Here is a 21950-nt window from a genome sequence, read left to right as displayed (position 1 = left end):
ACAATTAGAGTTTGCGAGATAGTTTATAACTTTTTTAATTAAACGCATTTTTTATAATGAATTTTAGATATTTGTAATCATAAAACATCACAGATTCAAATTTTTTTGTTTTGAAAATTTAATTATTTGAATTGTAAACTTTTTAAGCCATAAAATTATAATCCCATACAACAATAGGCTTTCGGGTCTATTGTTAAAGCAGGGGTTGCAATATAAGTTTAAAATTTAACGGGAATTTCGTTAAAAATTTTGTTAACCTTTTTTATTTTCACTTCCAGACTGTTAACAATGGTTTGTTGACATAACCTACATTTGAAACTATTGTTAAAGGACTTTAAAAATGTCCACCGAAACATTAAAAAAAAACGGACTGAAATTGTACTGGAGGCCAGTACAATAATACTTTTTCAGTCCATTCTTCCGGCAGGGTAGGCCTTAGCACGTAATATTACAGCATTGAGAACACTGCCTTAACATTACCAATAATGCCTCAATGTTGTTAGAATGTTCCCAACATTACGTGCTACCGGGGTTCAAACCAGCTGTAAATACTACTTAGGGACCGTTCATAAATTATGTAACGCTTCAGGGGGTTCGGGGGGGGGGGTCAAGATATTTGTCACACTCATTATAAAAATGGCTCTAATGTATGTAAAAGTTTGATCACGAAGTAGTATAAGGAGACCTCACGCCAATGCTTTGCAGCGGCAAAAATCAACACATTTTGGGGGGGTTAAAGTTATGAGTATTTGCACCAGCAAGTATTTGCTCAAAGCAAGTAGGCTCCTATTTCTACCCGGTTCTACTGGTTCTTTAATATAGGGTTGCTTCTTAAATCCAGGGTACCGCTTGGATCAAAGGCATGTAAGCGCGTTATGATTTCGGCTTTGGTCCATAGTCTGTTACCCCACATATCGGAGCCACTTCCTTGAGAGTGACCACTGTAAAGATTGTGGGTTCCATCAAAAGAATGTGCGTTGCGTAGCTAGTTGGTTAGGGTTGCGTTCTATTAATATTAGGGTTGTGTGTTCGATTCCGGTCGTTAGTAGATTTTCTGTTAGGTAGGCTATCATTAAGTATAAATAAATGTTTAGAGTTTATAGTGTATAAATTCTGGGTGCAATATCAAGATACGTGGTGCTTTAAGGGGTTACACCACTTTGAAATTTTCAAAAAATTAAAAAAATTTTTTTTTGCTTAAAATACTCTTTATGGACACCAAAATGATATGTCATTAGTTATATATCGATATCTCAAGTAAAAAGACAATTTTAGAACTGTTCAAGCAGGGTCGCGCGCTAAGGTTTACATTGTAATGAAAACTTTAAACTCGTTTTTCTCAAAACTGTATTTTAAAAATCGGTGGACACTCTAGCTGCCACAAATTTCAATCGATCCTCTTAGTTCTTTTTTTATTTTGTTTGTGATATAATTATCTAGCGAAATACGTACGGATTTTTCGAAATATTAATATTTAAATTTTCTAGACAACTTTAAATAATGAAATTTAGGCAAAAATACGGACTTTTTCCTTCAAATCGATGCCATTTTGCGAAAAATAAATTTTTTTTAAAACGGATACGTATTTCGCTAGATTTTGAGCTACAGAAACTAAAGCATTTTTACTTTTTGGTCTAGCTTAATTCTGGACCGAGTTATAGTGTCCACCGTATAGGGATACATTTTTAAAGCACTTTAACATATCATCTGTCAAACCGACAATTTAAGAAAAAAGAAATTTATATATATTTTTTTGTAGTTCAAGAGTAGTACAATACCCTACTGTAATTTAATTTTCCTAAAAAAATTTCTATTCTTCAATAAAAATTATTGAAAAAGCTTATGTTTTGACTGGGTCAAAGTGGTGTAACCCCTTAAAAAAAATTAAAAACTAAAAGGTTTACCTTTTAGTTTTAAAATTTTTTTTGTATGACAGAAGTTATTATACATTTATATACAGTATTTATACAATTTATATACAGTATAGTAATTTACTTTATATTGATTTAACATATTTACTATACTGTATTAAGAATCTCTTAATTAAATATTTCATAGAAAGGATATCTTTTTTAAGACAGTATTGTAATTTATTTCACATTGATCCAAATTTTATTCATATTTGTCTTTATTTTCTTTAAACTTTATTGTAATTTATTTATTTTTTTATTTATTTGGTTTATACACCCGTCTTAAGCTTATCTAGCTATACAAGTGTGTTTACATTTCTCTTACAATATTTCTTATAAATACATTTCTTAATACTAAGTTTGCGCCTACAGAACGTCTTGAAATTAGGAGTACTCGCATTTGCCTGGACCAACCGTCTAATGGGTTTTCTCGCCAGTGGAGAGGGAAACTGTAGAAAACCTCTCCTGAGTACAATCGGTTTATCGACAGTCGAGTTCTAATGGTTTGTACAGGACAATAATCGACGGTGCACATCATTATATCTCGACGTCAAACCTCCCGCTCAGGTTGTCTCACGTGTTCTTGGGTTTACCATATGGTACTTTTTGGTACGTCAATATTGGCTGCCAATGCTTGGCAATGTCGTGATCATCCCGAGACTCTAGCCATAGTAGTCCAATATTGGTTGCCAATGTTTGACCGAGAAAAAGCTGTTGGAAGCCAATGGTAACCATTGTCAATTTCCCATTGGGATAGTATTAAGCAACAGACAAGTGTGTAAATAAATAAAATTATAATGTTATAATGTTCATTGATTTTTCTAACAATGTGTTTAATTTTAGGGCAGTCCTTGGAGAAATTCAGAAAAAGGATATTGAAATAAAATTAGAGGTATTAAAGCAAAAACGAGGATTATTATTAGAACTTAGTGTCAGGTTGGATTGGGCTGGCATTACTGATCCTATAAAAAAATGTTATATTGAACCTCCTAGCATTAATAACATGTCTCTTGTTATGTTCTTATTGACCGTAATACAACTCCACAAATTATACTTCTGCAAAAATACAGGTAACATTCATTTTGTCAAATTAAATTAAAAATGGTCTTTACATATGTTTTTAACACTTTGTCAGTTAGCATCATTCCTCACTATTATCATTGTAAAAAATATCGAGAAAATATTGCAACACAAATGCGAAAAAACTTATTATTTACAGTTTTTATTTTCTTAAAAAAATTCTTTACTATTTTTCTATACTCGTCCGCTAACTTGCTCCCGTTTACTTAGTCAGCGAAATTTCTTTTCAGGGTAATCCCACCAATCAACTCATTTCACTATGTAGAATTTCACAATAATAAATACTTTCATTTTTCTTATAAATGTATTTAAATACGTGTTATAATACATACGAATTTGAAACAAGATTTATACTTGTTTATGTGGACGTCCACATGAAAAGGGTCCATTCTGGCACTATTGGACTTATCTATTGTAGTATTTCTGGTTCTTCTGGGAAGTTATTCAAATAAGAATTGTTTCCAGCACACAGAGTTTCCTTTCTAAAAAGGACGTTTTTTTTATTAATAAACAAAACATGTTGATTGATGAAAAAAACTAAAGATTTTTCTCCAAAATTACTAAATTGCTATCATCTCGAAAACTAGACCGACAAAATGGACCCTTTCTATGTGGACGTCCACATATAATTTTTTAACATTTATATATGGGAGATTGGGGTATTATGAGCCACACTTTTTCTTAGCTCAATATCTTACACAAAAATCTCAGTAAAGAAATGGCTGTCTTTATTCCCTTGTTGCTTAATATACTATTTTTTCAAATTTTTCGTGTCAGTGGGAGGTATAACCTAATATATATCATAGTCAGTTTCTTAAAATTATCATTTACCTAAAAAAAAGTTTGAGTTTTACCAAAAAATGCATTTTTATGATTTTTAAAAATGTTATGGGGAATTGTGGGTCACTGCCTTAATTAAGTACAAAATAGAAAATAACAATGAAATATATTTATTAAATGGTTAGAAATATTAAAAATGTTATAAATGTTAAAATTATTAGTTTACCATTAGAAAATATAGAATGAAGGAAAATGAAATTAATCGGAATCACAATTTGGACAAAAAATAAAGGCTCCATTAATTAAACATTTTCTAGCAAACACGTTGTATAAGTATGTCATAACAGTGAGGTCACAGTGTTATATATAGAACATCTGTTTCTAACTAGTTACAGATCTGTTATATAACCACTGTAACAGAGTTCTAGAACATAGTTAGTTCCCTGATAAAAATTTCGGACTAATTCCAGATTAAATACGGACAGATTAGTACGGATTAATCCGAAAATGATCCGCGCTAGACTGATATCAATCCGAATGAAAACCTGCATCCGAAAACACTCCGGAGAAATCCTGAATGTCTACGAATTTAGTCCTTTATTAGTCCGCAACAATCCAAATTTATGACCGGTGAAGAATTCTTCTAAAATAAGTACGGAATTATATCCGATATCAATATGTAAAGAATACGGAATCAGTCCGCAACAATCCGAGTTCAATCTAGTTAAAAAAAACTTAATCCGCAAAATGTCCGGAGCAATCCGAAATCTGTACACAAAGAATCCGACATTAGTCCGCTTCAATTCGGAATTAGTGTGGTAAAATCATATTACGAAACAATCCGAAATATGTATGCTAAGAATCCGGAAATAGTCGGCCACCCGAATCATATTATATCCCTGGTAAAAATTTCGGAGTAATCCGGATTAAATCCGGGTATATTAGTGTGGATTAGTCCGATAATTGTACGAAAATGATCCGCGTTAATCTAACATCAATCCGAGTGAAATTGTGAATCCCAAAAATCAGTCTGGAGTAATCTTAAATGTCTATGAATTAAGTCCGTAAATATTACGCAACAATCCGAAATTATGTCCGTTAAAAAACTCATCTAAAATAAATACGGAATAATCCGAAATCACTATGTACAGAATACGAAATCAGTCCGCAATAATCCCAATTTAATCCAGTTAAAAGATTTAATCCGAAACAAGTATGGAACAATCCAAAATCTGTATGCAATAAAGAATCCGGTAATAGTCCGCGTCAATCCGAATAATATCCGATCAAAACACCCCAGTCCAAAAATAAGTCTTATTATTATATAAGAATTTTTAAATATATGTGGACGTCCACATGAAAAGGGCCCATATTGTCGGTTCCAGTTTTCGAGATAATCGCAATTTAGTAATTTTGGAGCAAAATCTTAATTTTTTTTTAATTTTTTATTATCAATCTACATGTTTTGACAAGTCGAATCATGCGGTTTTCATTAATTTATCTATAATTTAACTGTTTGATTTCATTGGTTCTTTAGAAAAATGAAAAGGGCCCATTTTGTCGGTCATTTGCAAAAGTAAACCGAATTTTAAAAATGGAGGTGTAGAAAAATTTAAAACCTCTTGATTTTTCATCTCTAAGGTGTCCTGGACTGTAAACAATTCTTATCTGAATAACTTCCGAGATGAACCAGAGATATTGAAGTTAGAATCTTTTTTTTGTAATTTTCGAAATGGAAATTTGGATATTGCGTCAATTTTTTCATAATAGAGACTGTCAAAAAATTTTTAATAAGTGTAATATCTATTCTTTTTCTTCAGATGACACAATAAAATTGTACCTAATCATTAATCTTGTAAAAAAATGGTTTTTTAATAGAAAAATTCTCCTTTTTAGAAAAGGGCCCATATTGTCGGTTTTTCGTATTTTCAAAATTAAGAGGGGGCGGATGGTTTTAAAAATTTAAAATCTATTGGTTTTTAATCTTTTAGGTACCCTGGACTGTAAAAAATTCTTATAGCTGAATAACTTCCCAAAAGAACCAGAGATATTGATGTTAGAGTCTTTTTTTCGTAATTGTCGAAATGAAAATTTGGATATTGCGTCATTTTTTTCATAATAGAGACTGTCAAAAATGTTTTAATAAGTTTAATATATATTCTTTTTCTTCAAATTACACAATAAAATTGTACCTAATCATTAATCTTGTAAAAAATGGTTTTTTAATAAAAAAATTCTCCTTTTTAGAAAAGGGCCCATATTGTCGATTTTTAGTACTTAAGTACGAAATTTTTGAAAATTAAGAGGGGGGATAGTTTTAAAAATTTAAAACCTGTTGGTTTTTTATCTTCAAGGTGCCCTGAACTGGAAACAATTCTTATCTGAATAACTTCCAAGAAGAACCAGAGATACAACAATTAGTTGATATCGCAATCTTTAATTCCGTTTTTCTCGAAATGAGGTTTTTGGCGTTCTAAACTTTGAAATTCCGTAACTCAGCGAATTTTCAACCAAAAAAGTTCTAAGACTACTCAAAATTCTCCAAATTTTGCCAGGAATACGCCCATATAGATAACTCCAATAGTTCTAAAATGGGCCCTTTTCATGTGGACGTCCACATATATACAATCCACAGACAGTTCAAAACAATCCGTATTCAATACAATTCAAAGACTTAATCTGGAATAATTTTGATATAATATTGAATTTGTATATTAAAAACAATTTGTATTAAATGCAGATAAATTCAAACTATAATTAAAATTTCGTAGGACAAAAACCTGACCAAAACCAGATTAACCTCTAAACTGCTACGTGCTGAAAAATCACGCTCAGTGCTACCCCCGGTCTGTCAGATCGCTATTCCCTTTTTTACGGTTTTTTAGTAATTTATAATTTTCTAAAGACAACTATTGTAAATATTTTTACTTTTTAACATAAAAAAGTCATTTCTATATTATTTTGATTCAATTTTTTTTTATTTTTACATATGTTATACTGTTTCGAATTAGCTGCGGATTCATTGGTTAAACCAACCGGATTACTTCTGCATTTACTAGTCGCATATGATCTGACTAACTGCAGACTAAGCCTGACTAATTACGGATTCAATAGTTATAGAAAACGGTATTGATTTCAAACTTAATTCATGGTGAAAAAACGCCATAATAAATCGTATTGTTGCGGACAAATTGCGGATTAGTTCGAAATCGGTCCCACTTTTTATTCAGAGTACAGTGGAACCTCGATTATCCGAACTAACCTAGGCAAGGCCGGGTTCGGATAATCGAAAGTTCGGATAATAGAGATTGTAATTTTTTCTTATATAATTAAAGTAAAAAAATCGACAGTTGAATTATATATACTTCATTTAATTCATTTTTTAAATATACATAAGTATATACGTAAATATATATTAATTCATAATAATATATTAATAATACATATAGAATTCAGAATTTTTTAAGATTTTTCTGGCATAAATTTCGTTATTTTCCTTTGAAAGATTCGGGAGGCCAAAAAAAAGTTCGGATAATAAAAGTTCGGATAAAATGATTTTCGGTTCGGATAATAGAGGGTTCGGATAATCGAGGTTCCACTTTATTTACTTATGGTATATAACCCGTGTGGAAAAGGCGACTGGGCCCAAACTGACGCCCATTGGGTTTTCCCATGTTCAAGGTGGGGCCCAATTGGGAAGCCCATCTTATCCCAATTTGGGTTATGACTTGGCTTGAAACTATTTTACCAACTTATTCCCAATTTGGGAAATCTAGTTGGACCCAATTTGGAAAATCTATCTGAACCCACTTTGGGTAATCTTGTGGATTCCCATTAAAATTTCCAATAAATATTCAATTTATTGATAATTTTAATTTTTTTACTCACTTTTATCACAGTCACTTTTATCACAGTCATTTTTATCCTATAATTCTACAAAGTAAATTATATTTCTAAGATATAAAAAAATATGCTCTTGCATAATTTTCTTTATTAAATTAAAAAAAAAATGTAAATAAAATAATAATAACAAAACTTACTAGATTCATTACTGAATTAATTACACAGCCACACAAAAAAAATAAAGTGTTTTGATCTGGCGTCGAGACATATATATTCCGATGTATTTCGATGCGCTGAATCCGAATCCGCCCTCAGAATTTGGCCAATGGGTCCTGGTTTCGCCCTAACCTCAAAAAATACCCTAAAATCGTTAAAATGGTCACTTTTGATTTATCAAAATTGAATCTAACCGCATGTTGATAATTTACTAAGATCCCTTAATTTAAATAAACTATTCTATAAGCTTTTCAATTAAAAATTCCTATAAAACATTAAATGTATTGAACCTAACCTCAAAAACACATCTAAGATTATAAACAAAAAAAATTATACCATACACAGCACAATAAAAATTATGTAAGCTCATGAAAGTTACAACTTCAGGTGTTTTTATGATTGCTGATTACGAATCCGGTGTTAGTTTATCAAAATTCAAAATGGCGGATCCAATATGGCGAACAATATAATTAAAATTTGTTTGGATTGGCTTGAAAATCGTTACTCGGGGTTTTCGGGGTCGCTGATGACGAATCCCATGTCGGTTTCTAAAAATTCAAAATGGCGGATCCAATATGGCGGTTTTTAATATTTTAACGATTATTTTAAATTTATTACTTGCGGTTTTTCGGGACCTTTGATAACGAATCCTATATCAATTTTTATACACGATAAAAAAAGTTCTACTAAAGTAGAGATAACAATCACTATAATAGCTATAAGTTTTACTGATTTGGCTCCATCGATAATCCATTTTCGCTGATCTAGCGAAAATGATATTTCTTGCGTTACCTTTTGAAAACAACGTAACCTCAAAATAACACTTGAATGAAAACATTTTTAAATTAATGTTCAAAACGTATATTCAAATTCTATTAATTATGTTTTTTATATTATAACTAATAAAATGTAAAATTAGTAAATTAATACGTATTTAGAGGTAAGAAATGTAAATTTGACATTTGTGATTTTAGAGAAATTTCTATGAGAATGGTAAACTGTCAAATATTTCCAATATGGCTGACCAGTGAAATTCATTTTCTCTATATCAGAGAAACAGTTTGACTACTGCATTGGAAATCATTCATTGAATTAGTTGAATAGATTCTTTATGTTATTTATTTTTGAAATTAGCTGTTCCCCACAGTAAAAATTTTTTTCCGTGTAATCTTAAAGTCTTACGAATTGTTTTCTAACAATTCGTAAGACTTTAAGATTATAAAAATTGATATAGGATTCGTTATCAAAGGTCCCGAAAAACCGCGAGTAATAAATTTAAAATAATCGTTAAAATATTAAAAACCGCCATATTGGATCCGCCATTTTGAATTTTTAGAAACCGACATGGGATTCGTCATCAGCGACCCCGAAAACCCCCGAGTAACGATTTTCAAGCCAATCAAAACAAATTTTAATTATATTGTTCGCCATATTGGATCCGCCATTTTGAATTTTGATAAACTAACACCGGATTCGTAATCAGCAATCATAAAAACACCTGAAGTTGTAACTTTCATGAGCTTACATAATTTTTATTGTGCTGTGTATGGTATAATTTGTTTGTTTATAATCTTAGATGTGTTTTTGAGGTTAGGTTCGATAGATTTAATGTTTTATAGGAATTTTTAATTGAAAAGCTTATAGAATAGTTTATTTAAATTAAGGGATCTTAGAAAATTATCAACATGCGGTTAGATTCAATTTTGATAAATCAAAAGTGACCATTTTAACGATTTTAGGGTATTTTTTGAGGTTAGGGCGAAACCAGGACCCATTGGCCAAATTCTGAGGGCAGATTCGGATTCAGCGCATCGAAATACATCGGAATACATATGTCTCGACCCCAGATCAAAACACTTAATTTTTTGTGTGTGGCTGTGTTATTGGATGAATTATTGTGAATCCAGTAGTTTTTTCACGTTAAGGACGAAAAAATAAAAATTGAAAAGGATTAATGCCAGGATCAATAAATTCAATATATTATTATTTTTTATTTATACAATAGTAATAGTAAAATATTTAATATTAATTGTTCATTTTGGAAGCAAATGAGAATCTTGCATTCACGCAGAGTCTTGTTATGATTACAATAGTCTACGTTAAAAGGAAATCTTGCATTCTATTCACATTTGCAGCGGTCTAAGGGAATAAGTGATACAGACAGTCGTAGTCATTACAACAGGAATATTGTAAAATAAGGTGGCCGACTGTCTTGCCTTCTTATTTTACTACACGGAAAGAAAAAGTCCGTCAATCATTAATAGACTACTATATTACTTTGAGACGGGACACAAAATCATTGAATGGATAACATACTTTGAGTCACAATCAATGACGAGTTGCTTGCTAAAATTTAGAAAACTGTCATCAATATATAAAACTCGTTCACTAAAATTTAGAAAACTGTCTATTAAATTTCCTATGACTATCAAAAGCATTCAAAAAATCCAACTTCTTTCAGAATTATCCCTAATTTTAGACACTATTTGTTACAGAATGAACACATTTTTTTCATTGCACAGTTCCGATATTTTATTTACACTCTTAGACGCTTTAGACCAACACATTTTCGCACTTATAATAACTACACGTAGAAACGCACACTTATAACACTTTAAGTTTAGAAGCGAACTGTTCTTATATACCAAATAACAAAATTTTTCACAACTTGTGAGAAATGATTTTGCACTAATAACTACTTTTTAATTAGCGAGAAATATAAAAGAAAATACATTTTCATCGAGGTCAATTCATTATTCAGCATTAAATCTAAAACAATTGGTTACATACTAGCATTCTAATCAATCCATGACTCGTTTTTCAATTGTTAAGTAAAGTTAAGTAACCATCAACGGAAAAAGAGTCCCGTCTCAAAGTAACAAAAGTAAGTTACGTAAATTACTAATTTGCGTAAGATGCGTAAAGTACGTAAGTTACCTAACTAGTGCAATTTACATTTACATTGTTTTCATCTTAATTTGGCATTTTAATTTCAACATCCTTTAAATTTTCCTATCTTCTCTTTTTTCACAAGAAAAAGGGTTCTCAACCTCTTAGTTAACGGTGTTGGAGGTCGAGAACTCTCCAGTGTTGCCAACCCACTTTCTTACACTTTCCTGTATATTTTCACTTTGAGAATTTTTTGTAAAAAAACGAAGCACTTAATCAAAAAAGTGGGCCTTTACTTGGAAGCGAAATTAAATGAAGAATTTATTAGAATTTATTTTGTCTCGATATGATGTTTCTACGAGCCACATTCTTATTTCCGCCACGAGAATTTACAGCTGCAGGTGACTTGGCATAGGGAAAAAATGGCCGCACAACAGAAAGGTGGAGTAAAGCGGGTTGCCTACGTAAAGGCATAACAGTATAATAAAACAGGGCAGTAACTTATAATTTGTTAAAAATTGTAAAACTATTATTTTGCAATAACAAAAATTAAACCAAAAGACATAAATAATAAGATTTTTGTTTATTATTATGCACATAATATAAAATATGTAAAATTAAAAATAAAAATATGAATTTTTTTTTAAATTTTGATATTTTATTAACATAATTGTTTACAAAGAATAAAAATATAAATTGCTAATTAGTACTTATAGAGGTACAATTTATTAAATTGTAATTAATAAAGATATTACAAATGACAAATATATAGAATTTTTAAAAATTAAATTATATCTAAAATTTATTAAATGTTTTTTATTGTTTGGGAAAATTAGTTAATAAGTAATTGGAATATTAGATAAAATTAAAAATAATCTATTAATTACAATAACTTAAAAAAAATTAATCAATTTTTACCTTATATATTGGTTTAATTATCTTTAATCATGTTTTTTAATCTATAAAAATTTATTTACTTTATTTACTTTTTTGAAAATAATAAATTTAATTATTTTTTCTTATTTTTCAATTATATAAGATATTAAACAAAAAAAATGTCGCTAATTAATTTTTTATTCTAAAATAATAATTACCTATTCTACTATTGTAAAACCCCTTTCTATAATAGGCAACAAGTGTAATAAGTTTATTTTTTTTTTTTTTTTTTTTTTTTTTTTTTTTTTTTAATTATCCAACACTTTTGACTGATTTTTACAAAACTTTTTACATTTGAGAATTTTTTAAAAAATAATTTGACGCTTTCTTTTAAAAAAGGGCTCTTTACTGGGAAGTAAAAATACATAAATAAAGAATTAATTAAAATTTATTTTGTTTCGATACGATATTTCCATGAGCCACCATCTTATTTCCACCATAAAAAATAAGAGCTGAATGTGACTTGTGGAAGAAAGTGTCCAATTAGAAATGTTGAGCGGGTTGCCTACGCAAAGGTTTAATAGTATGATAAGAAAAGAAATAATAATTTTTAGTTTGTAAAAATTATAAAACTATTATTTTGTATACTCTCTAAATCTGAATCAGCGAAATTTCACTGATTCTCAGCGATAAGTATGCCACTATTTTAAAACAGCGTATATGGGTGATTCTCCTGAAAGTGGGCAATTTCATGTCTTTGAATTATATCTTCTAAACAACTTAACATTTAAATATTAACATTGGACAAACATATTATTTAAACATCACTTATTATACCCTTTATAAAAAACGATAATTTTTTATCACAAATTTAGTGGAAAACAACATTTAACAGCTGGAAAACAGCAATTCAATATGTCCTTACCTCTGAGTACCAAACTTTAAAGTACTATTACTTATAAAAAAAGAACTATCTTTAATTATTCAATAAATATTATGAAAGATTAACTCAAAAGCTTCAATTTTTATCGATGAAATTTTTTAATACATCAATATAGTTATTGATAATTATTAAAATATAAGTGTCTTTAAAAATCTCCATGCTGGCACGACAAAGGATAAACGTGTATAAATAAATTATAAGACGTTCACTTTTTATATCAAAATTAATTGGAAATTAAAGAAAAAACATGTCACTTTTCAAATCTTCAAAAGAAATTGGAAAATAAATTATATTTTTCATATTTTTAAGAAAAAGCACTAGAAAAACACTGCGTATTTTTATTCATTCCTTTGTCGTGCGCTGTCATAACTTTAATATTTCAATATAAATATCAATAAAAAACGGATGAAAACTTACAGTTTGGTAGGACAAAAGTGTATACCTAGCCATTTTTTTATTTACTTTTGTTTAAAATATGTATTAATGGATTTTGTACAAATTTCCATTGTCGTGGAGTCCTTTGTCGTGTCAAAACATTTGCACGTGGTAGGTGCGAAACAAGTAAAAAGTGTGTCCGTGCCTAAAACTTTTTTTAAAATAGGTAATAAAGTTAAAATTTTTCTAATCTGTTCATATATTTTTAAATATAATTTTAAAAATAATAAAAATAAATCATTTAATTCAATTAATAATACCTATATAGAAGAAATATGAATTTCAGTGCCCCTCGATGTTACGCCTCTGATGAGGTTAGTTTTCCTGTTTACTTTTCACATCTCATTTCAATTACGCGAAAAGTGCTAATTACACGAACACTAATGTTTATTAATAAATGTAATTTAAAATAAATATAGTTGATATGGATTGTCTAACATAAAAGAATAATTAAACAAACAGAAAAAAGCAAATGTCGAAAAAGAGCGACGTGAAAAAATTCAAAATGATCCTGGTGAAATTTAAATAATTTTAATATTTTTAAACTTTAAATAGTTTTGTAGCGTACCTACTTCAAATATAGATTATTTAAATACCAATGAATAGTAATTAATAAAAGAAAGTTCAATTTTTAAACATTAAAAAAAAAATTTTATCAACTTAAAAGTGACCGGTTTTTGGAGAATCACCCATATGCGCTAATTAATCAGTGAAGTTTCGTGAGATTATTTAGTGAAATTTCACTAATTCACAGCGCATATACGCTAATTGAAATAGTGGCATACTTATCGCTGATTCAAATTTAGAGAGTAAGTAAAAAATTAACATGAAAAGATTAATAAAGGGATTTTTATTTATGGGAACACTGTAAAAAAAAGGTTCTAAATTAGAGCTAATTTCGGTATTGAAATAGAACCAAATAATTACGATTTAGTACCAAAATTGGTACTAAATTACACTAGAACCTCCAACGATTGTAGCGTGACCTTCTTGTGTACAATAGATGGAGGTTTTCACCTTGGCGCCATCTTTCCATAAAAGTGTCAACACTCAGGGCCTTACACTCTCACATATTTTGTATTGGCGTAAAATGTCATTTTTATCCTCGCCATTTTTTATTTTTTTAAAAATATTATGTTTAAATGCTAATATATATATATATATATATATATATATATATATATATATATATATATATATATATATATATATATATATATATATATATATATATATATATTATGTTTCAATGCCTAAGTGCGTTCTTTTACGTTTTTGACCTTTTTCAGTCTCATGTTGAAATATGAAAATACAACTTTAAAAAACGGGGCGCAAAAGAACACTAAACTTAGTACAATACTGCCTTCGCATTAATATGGCGGTGTCCTCCCCTCTCACCCCCCTAGCGGATGACCACCAAACTTTCGTAAACAACTCCAATAGATAGAGATGCAATCGTTGGAGGTTCTAGTGTAGTACCTTTCTTTTTACAGTGAAATGTACCTACGTAATATAAATATGTCAAATTAAAAAAAGGATTAAAATTGCTAATTTTAAGAAAAACTTATTATTTAATACTCTTTTCTGATAGAGAGCCCTTTTTTAAGAAATTGTCAAATTATTTTTTTAAAAATTGTTAAAGTAAAAAGTTTTTTAACCCTTGGGCGGGCAAGCTAAAAAAATCAGCGGGCAAGCGAGGTCCATTGGACCTCGCTTTAAAAACGCTGAAGGGGTTATACCTGTTTGGCATTTTTTATTTTTCAATTTTTCCTCTATTGGCTTAAAATATACTATAACATCCCTAGATTAATAATAATCTATAACGACCTTGCATGGAAACAAGTTTGGAAATATTTTTTTAAATTATTTTTTCTGGATCAATTGCGGAGTGTCAAACCCGTGCAGAAAATGCCCCACTTTACCTTATTTAAAACAGGGTTCTGGTCGGGGCCTCGACAGTTTTCCCTATTAAAATTTTTTTTTTAATAAAGTTTTTAGAATTCCTTTTTGTTGTAGAAGCTATTAACAATGAAAGGCAATCATTATTTTAGTTATTTAATAATTTTTTTATTTTAGGGGTTTGACTAGAATTCCTAGCCAGAACCCCAGGTAGGGTGTTCATTAGATTTTAGATAGGGTACTGATCAGGGCCTCGACAGTTTTCCTTGTTTAAATAAAGTGTAAAAAAATTAAATCTCTAAAATTACTTTTAATAAAAAATAATGAACAATTGAAGAATAAAATTAAAGGGAGTAATTATACTATCGTTTTAATAATTTTATTATTTTGTGGGTTTGACCAGAATTTCTGGCCAAAACCCCAAGTTAGCTGTTCACTAGATATTAAATAGGGCTCTGATCAGGGCTTCGGCAGTTTTTCTCGTTTGAATAAAGTGTAAATGAATTAAGTTTTTTAAATTAGTTCCTATAATAAAATTATAAACAATTGAAAAAATTACTTAAACGGAGTAATTATGCTACATTTTTTCCTCGTTTTAAAAGCATGTAAATAAATTTAATTTTTTAAAATTAACTTTTTCAGTACCCTATCTAAAATCTAATGAACACCCTACCTGGGGTTCTGGCTAGAAATTCTAGTCAAACCCCTAAAATAAAAAAATTATTAAATAACTAAAATAATGATTGCCTTTCATTGTTAATAGCTTCTACAACAAAAAGGAATTCTAAAAACTTTATTAAAAAAAAATTTTGATAGGGAAAACTGTCGAGGCCCCGATCAGAACTCTGTTTCAAATAGGGCAAAGTGGGTCATTTTCTGGATTTTCTGCACAGGTTTGACACTCCGCAATTGATCCAGAAAAAATAATTTAAAAAAATATTTCCAAACTTGTTTTCATGCAAGGTCGTTATAGATTATTATTAATCTAGGGATGTTATAGTATATTTTAAGCCAATAGAGGAAAAATTGAAAAATAAAAAATGCCAAACATGTATAACCCCTTCAGCGTTTTTAAAGCAAGGTCCAATGGACCTCGCTTGCTCTCTAAATTTGAATCAGCGAAAAGTCGCTGATTCACCAGTCCAGAGTATGCAGCTGATGAAACAGCGTATATACGCTGGAAAATCAGTGCATATACGCTGTTTTATCAGTGTATATACGCTATTTCATCAGCTGCATACTCTGGGCTGGTGAATCAGCGACTTTTCGCTGATTCAAATTTAGAGAGTGCCCGCTGATTTTTTTAGCTTGCCCGCCCAAGGGTTAAAAAACTTTTTACTTTAACAATTTTTAAAAAAATAATTTGACACTTTCTTAAAAAAGGGCTCTCTATCAGAAAAGAGTATTAAATAATAAGTTTTTCTTAAAATTAGCAATTTTAATCCTTTTTTTAATTTGACATATTTATATTACGTAGGTACATTTATCCCATAAATAAAAATCCCTTTATTAATCTTTTCATGTTAATTTTTTACTTACAAAATAATAGTTTTATAATTTTTACACATTAAAAATTATTATTTCTTTTCTTATCATACTATTAAACCTTTGCGTAGGCAACCCGCTCAACATTTCGAATTGGACACTTTCTTCCACAAGTCACATTCAGCTCTTAATTTTTATGGTGGAAATAAGATTGTGGCTCATGGAAATATCGTATCGAAACAAAATAAATTTTAATTAATTCTTTATTTATGTATTTTTACTTTAATTCGTCAAATTATTTTTTAAAAAATTCTCAAATGTAAAAAGTTTTGTAAAAATCAGTCAAAAGTGTTGGATAATTTAAAAAGAAAGAAAAAAAGCAGAAATTTTTAGAAAAAAGGGCTCTTTATTGGAATTCTATATGAAATGAGGATTTAAGTAAAAATTTGTTTGCAATAATACGATGTTTTTACGAGCGTCAATATTATTTTCGCCATACAAATTTACAGCTTTAACGTCGAAAATAAACTTATTACACTTGTTGCCTATTATAGAAAGGGGTTTTACAATAGTAGAATAGGTAATTATTATTTTAGAATAAAAAATTAATTAGCGACATTTTTTTTGTTTAATATCTTATATAATTGAAAAATAAGAAAAAATAATTAAATTTATTATTTTCAAAAAAGTAAATAAAGTAAATAAATTTTTATAGATTAAAAAACATGATTAAAGATAATTAAACCAATATATAAGGTAAAAATTGATTAATTTTTTTTAAGTTATTGTAATTAATAGATTATTTTTAATTTTATCTAATATTCCAATTACTTATTAACTAATTTTCCCAAACAATAAAAAACATTTAATAAATTTTAGATATAATTTAATTTTTAAAAATTCTATATATTTGTCATTTGTAATATCTTTATTAATTACAATTTAATAAATTGTACCTCTATAAGTACTAATTAGCAATTTATATTTTTATTCTTTGTAAACAATTATGTTAATAAAATATCAAAATTTAAAAAAAAATTCATATTTTTATTTTTAATTTTACATATTTTATATTATGTGCATAATAATAAACAAAAATCTTATTATTTATGTCTTTTGGTTTAATTTTTGTTATTGCAAAATAATAGTTTTACAATTTTTAACAAATTATAAGTTACTGCCCTGTTTTATTATACTGTTATGCCTTTACGTAGGCAACCCGCTTTACTCCACCTTTCTGTTGTGCGGCCATTTTTTCCCTATGCCAAGTCACCTGCAGCTGTAAATTCTCGTGGCGGAAATAAGAATGTGGCTCGTAGAAACATCATATCGAGACAAAATAAATTCTAATAAATTCTTCATTTAATTTCGCTTCCAAGTAAAGGCCCACTTTTTTGATTAAGTGCTTCGTTTTTTTACAAAAAATTCTCAAAGTGAAAATATACAGGAAAGTGTAAGAAAGTGGGTTGGCAACACTGGAGAGTTCTCGATCTCCAACACCGTTAAATCAATAACTAAGTAGAGGGGGAATCCACTACCTTAAGGCAGCGGTTACATCTCTGCAGGCTGCCTGCCTGCGCAGGCAGGAGCAACAAGAGTAAGGGAGAAGTTTGAAGTCACTGACTCTCTTACTCTTGTACGTTACCATGACAACCTGCAGGCAGGCAGGCTGCCTGCAGAGGTGTAACCGCAGCCTAACAATTTCTTTTGTCCGTTGGACACGTGAGTTAAAGTTTTAAAAAATTAATCTTTTAAAATTTAAATATTAAATTTCTAAATCCTACTTTAACAGTTCGTATTTATTTCAAATAAATTTTTAATGAGTACTTTCGACTTACAGAATGGTTACAATGAAGCTAATTTAGGCATTACAAAAAGTGGTCACATATCCGAACAGTACTGTTCGACTATTGTAATCATTACGAGAAAATTTTTCTCCGTGTACAATTCAGTTTAACATACTTAAATGCCGAATTACGTATCACTATAACTATCAGTTCTAAAGTGAACGTTATAGTTGTTAGTTCTATATTAACGATCCGAATAGTAAATACAGCAATCCCTTTTCTCTTTGTATTTATTAAAAAAATGAACAATATTTATGAAATTACAGCAAGCCTCTTAAGTAAAAAATTACAAGACCCAGTGGACTCTGTAATTTTATCACTGGGAGTACAAACAGTTTTACAGCAATTTGATGAATTGCAATTGATGAATTACATTAGCTGCATCTGTGATTATATAGTCTCATTTACAACTCCAGACAGGTACAATTTGTTTATATTTTTGTATTTAATGTTAAAAATGTTGTTATTAATTACATTCTATTTTAGTGCCAAATTAACTAGCGAATGGGAAATGGAAGGTGCAGTTGGATTACATTTTTTGGAGTTATTTTCCAATTATGCACAAATTTCGAAATCCATCATTTTAAATACAATTCCGTTGATAGTATTAGAACAACATCATTCAAGAATAAGTAAATAATAATTTCATGTAATTACCAAATATTTCATTGTCGTTTTTGATCATGTCAATATTGAATATGATTTTATATTATATATGTATATAATTGTGTATGTTTATTAATAAAGTTTGCTTAATTCAACTGAGAATAAAAATTCATGATTGATTAAATCTATTGCTACCAACTCGCTCAATTCTATTATTCTCGTTTTTCTTTATTTCCCCTTCTTGTTATCTTACTATTTAAATCTGATATCAGATTCGAAATCAGCGTCCCTGAAAACCCCTGAGTAACAAATTTCAATCAGATTTGAGCAATTTTGAAAAAGTTTGTCATCTTACGTAAAATTAAAACATTCTTTTGTCCTTCAAGCGACATTTTAGATTCAAAATCGAAAACAATAAAAATTAAAAATAGATATTTTTCAAGTACAACTATCGGAAACACGTTACTGATACTTTTTCTTCTATTTGTAAAGCGTTATGACAGAGAAAAAAATTCTTTGGAAAAAAATTACATTAAAGGTATACCACTTTATCAACTTCAAAAAATAAAAAATTTTTTATTACGGATTTCGAAAGTATGTCAAAAATGTGGTGTAACATTTTTAGAAAGATCCCAGCACTCAAAATATATTTTGTTCCTATTTGAGCGCGTACACGGGCTATGTTAGTATATAAGACAAACTTTAAACGAGTTTTTCTCAAAACCACTTTTTTGCATGCTGCGTAATGTTTTTCTCGGAAACTACTGCACTGAAAAAAAATTCGACAGGCAATTTTTGCCTAAGAACAAAAGCAATTGTTTCTTTAGAAAAAATTACTTTGCGTGTATTGCTTTTGTTCTTAGGCAAAAGTTGCCTGAGAAAAAATAAAAAGCACATTCTGTCAAATTTTTATTTCAGTGTGGACCGATTCTAACAATTTTTTTACGAAAATCTTCGTCACATTTGTGGGTGTTGCCGGAACTAGAATTATTTGAAAATATTAATTGCTTCCTCATAGAGGAAGGATTGTATATTAAATTATTTAATATTTCAGAAAGACTAATTTGCTATTAATTAATTTAATAATTTCAAACTTGCACTGTAGTTGAAAACATTCTAGAATTATTCCTGACCTTAAAAGGAAAGATATAAATTAGATATAGTGTAGTAGAAATAGGGTATACTAATGGTAAGATCAAGACAGAGTTTAGAAAAATTAATAATGGTTCTGGATTTTTCGAGAAAATCACATTATTTTGAAAAAGATTTCTAGTGTTTTCAAACAGTAACAATCACTGCTGATTGCTGAAAAATTCCCGAACTCTAAACGAAAATTGGAGTGCGCAACGGTCACTTTGCGCATAATATATAGTTTAACTTACAGTTAAAATATACTGTAGTCAATATATTGTATTTTATCTTTCTTTTAATAAATTAATTTAAAATTAATTATACTATTATTTATTATTTTATTAATCAATCATTTATATGTATATTATTTTAATTATAATCACCCGGGTGTATCGCTTATGAAAAAGTAGTAGTTCACACGTCTGCTTCGTGAAACCTGAGTTGTAGATGTCGCTACTTATTCAGTAAACCTTTGAACGCGTATAAATACATAGGAGAATTAAGAAAAATTATTAATTTAAATAAGTAATCAAATGTCTAAAATATTTGCAAATATATAAAAATTAACCAAAAACATATATATATTGACCTTCGTATAGTATATAATTTTTCAAAATTTGAAATCTTATTAAATTTTAAGAAATGGACAAAGAAATTGTCAAATTTTGTAACGTGTTTCCAAACTTTCAAATGATTGAAATAATTCTTGAATTTCTATAGTTTATTAAATATGAATAATTTGAAAATTGAGTTTTTTAAAAATAACATATACTTAAAACGAATTTAATCCTAAAGTTCAAAATTTATTCTTAGACTTTCCTCTAAATAAGAAACTTCTTTTAATTAATATTTTTAAAATTATATAAACTCTTTTACTCCAAAATGAGGAAGGAAAATAATAAATAGAAAATTGTTGAGATATATATTATTTATTTTTAAAAAATTTGTTTCTTTTCTCTTGTAGAAAATCTATATTAATCTGTAGTACAGCGACCTACTTTTTTTTTAATTATATTTCGTCTTTTAGAAATTTGTTTTATATCCTGAGCATATTGCCTCATTCTAATACTTAAATACTTTTTTGTTACATATGCTAATATATCATAAGCATGCTCTATACAAGGGAAGTAGATACTTCTATCCGAGATATCATTTAAAATTAAATTAAAAACATCATTACTTTTTTTATACTTATTGTACTTAGTCTCCAAAATGTTAATAAAATTAAAAATTATGATACTCGGATGAATTATGTTATTAAAATTCTCACAAACATTGTTATTCTCAATTCCGTATGAGAATAGGGCATTAAAGCAAATTTCACATTTCGTATATGACTTTAATTCTTTGCAGACAGATTCCGTTGTAAAAAAATTTAAGCAGTCTAATAAAATCCGTGAAGAAAACTCATTTTCATTAGCAATTACAAAATCAGAGAAGTCCGCATCATCTTTTTCCGATGTAATTAATAATTTTTTTTTAATATTGTCGATAACTGTAGAATCTTTTTTTTTTAATGAATATATTTCTTTTAACTGTGAAATTGTTATTAAAGGTTTGGAGATCTTATTTTTAAAAACTGAACAATTCCCTAATTTAGGAGGCTGCAAAGTACTAAAAATAGTCAAAATTTTATATATTTGGAGAAACGTCGGTGTTGCAGGATGATCGTTACTTCCTGCAGCCAATCTCATCGTACCAAAAAAACGCTAAATAAAAAGAACATTTGAATCATAAACAATGGTAAAATAATGAAAAAAAGCAGATGCCATGAAAGGTAACAAAAGCTGAAAGATAATTACTTATTTAACAGTTTATATATTTCTACGCAACACTAATATATAAAACACAGAACAATGACATATAACAACACAGCAGGTACAAATATTTTTTACTACCCTATAGTACACCACACTACATTATAATAATACATATATGACAAAGGACGACAATAATTATACTTACTACATTTTTCATATTTCTACACAGAAAATAAAATAGCATTAATTC

At 28.7% G+C, this 21950-nt stretch overlaps 1 protein-coding gene across 4 annotated transcripts in view; it reads left to right on the top strand.

Moving 5' to 3' along the window:
- LOC122500724 (WASH complex subunit 5) overlaps positions 1-18979 on the top strand; it is a 182912-nt gene extending 163933 nt beyond the window's left edge. For 3 of the 4 annotated variants that reach the window (XM_043609791.1, XM_043609790.1, XM_043609792.1), the window contains exons 16-18: positions 2754-2980; positions 18470-18623; positions 18690-18977. In XM_043609791.1, the coding sequence (XP_043465726.1) occupies positions 2754-2980; positions 18470-18623; positions 18690-18843 (535 nt within the window). In that variant the 3' untranslated portion in view covers positions 18844-18977. Of the gene's footprint in view, positions 1-2753; positions 2981-18469; positions 18624-18689 lie in introns of all 4 variants that reach the window. The other variant, XM_043609793.1, reaches the window with a different exon arrangement.
- The last annotated feature ends 2971 nt before the right edge of the window (positions 18980-21950 follow it).

Source organism: Leptopilina heterotoma, unplaced genomic scaffold (assembly GCF_015476425.1).
Source record: "Leptopilina heterotoma isolate Lh14 unplaced genomic scaffold, ASM1547642v1 Lhet_190, whole genome shotgun sequence".
In the NCBI taxonomy this organism is placed as follows: Eukaryota; Metazoa; Arthropoda; class Insecta; order Hymenoptera; family Figitidae; genus Leptopilina; species Leptopilina heterotoma.
The sequence above is the reverse complement of the archived record's forward strand: the minus strand, read 5'-3'. Positions and strand labels throughout refer to the sequence as shown.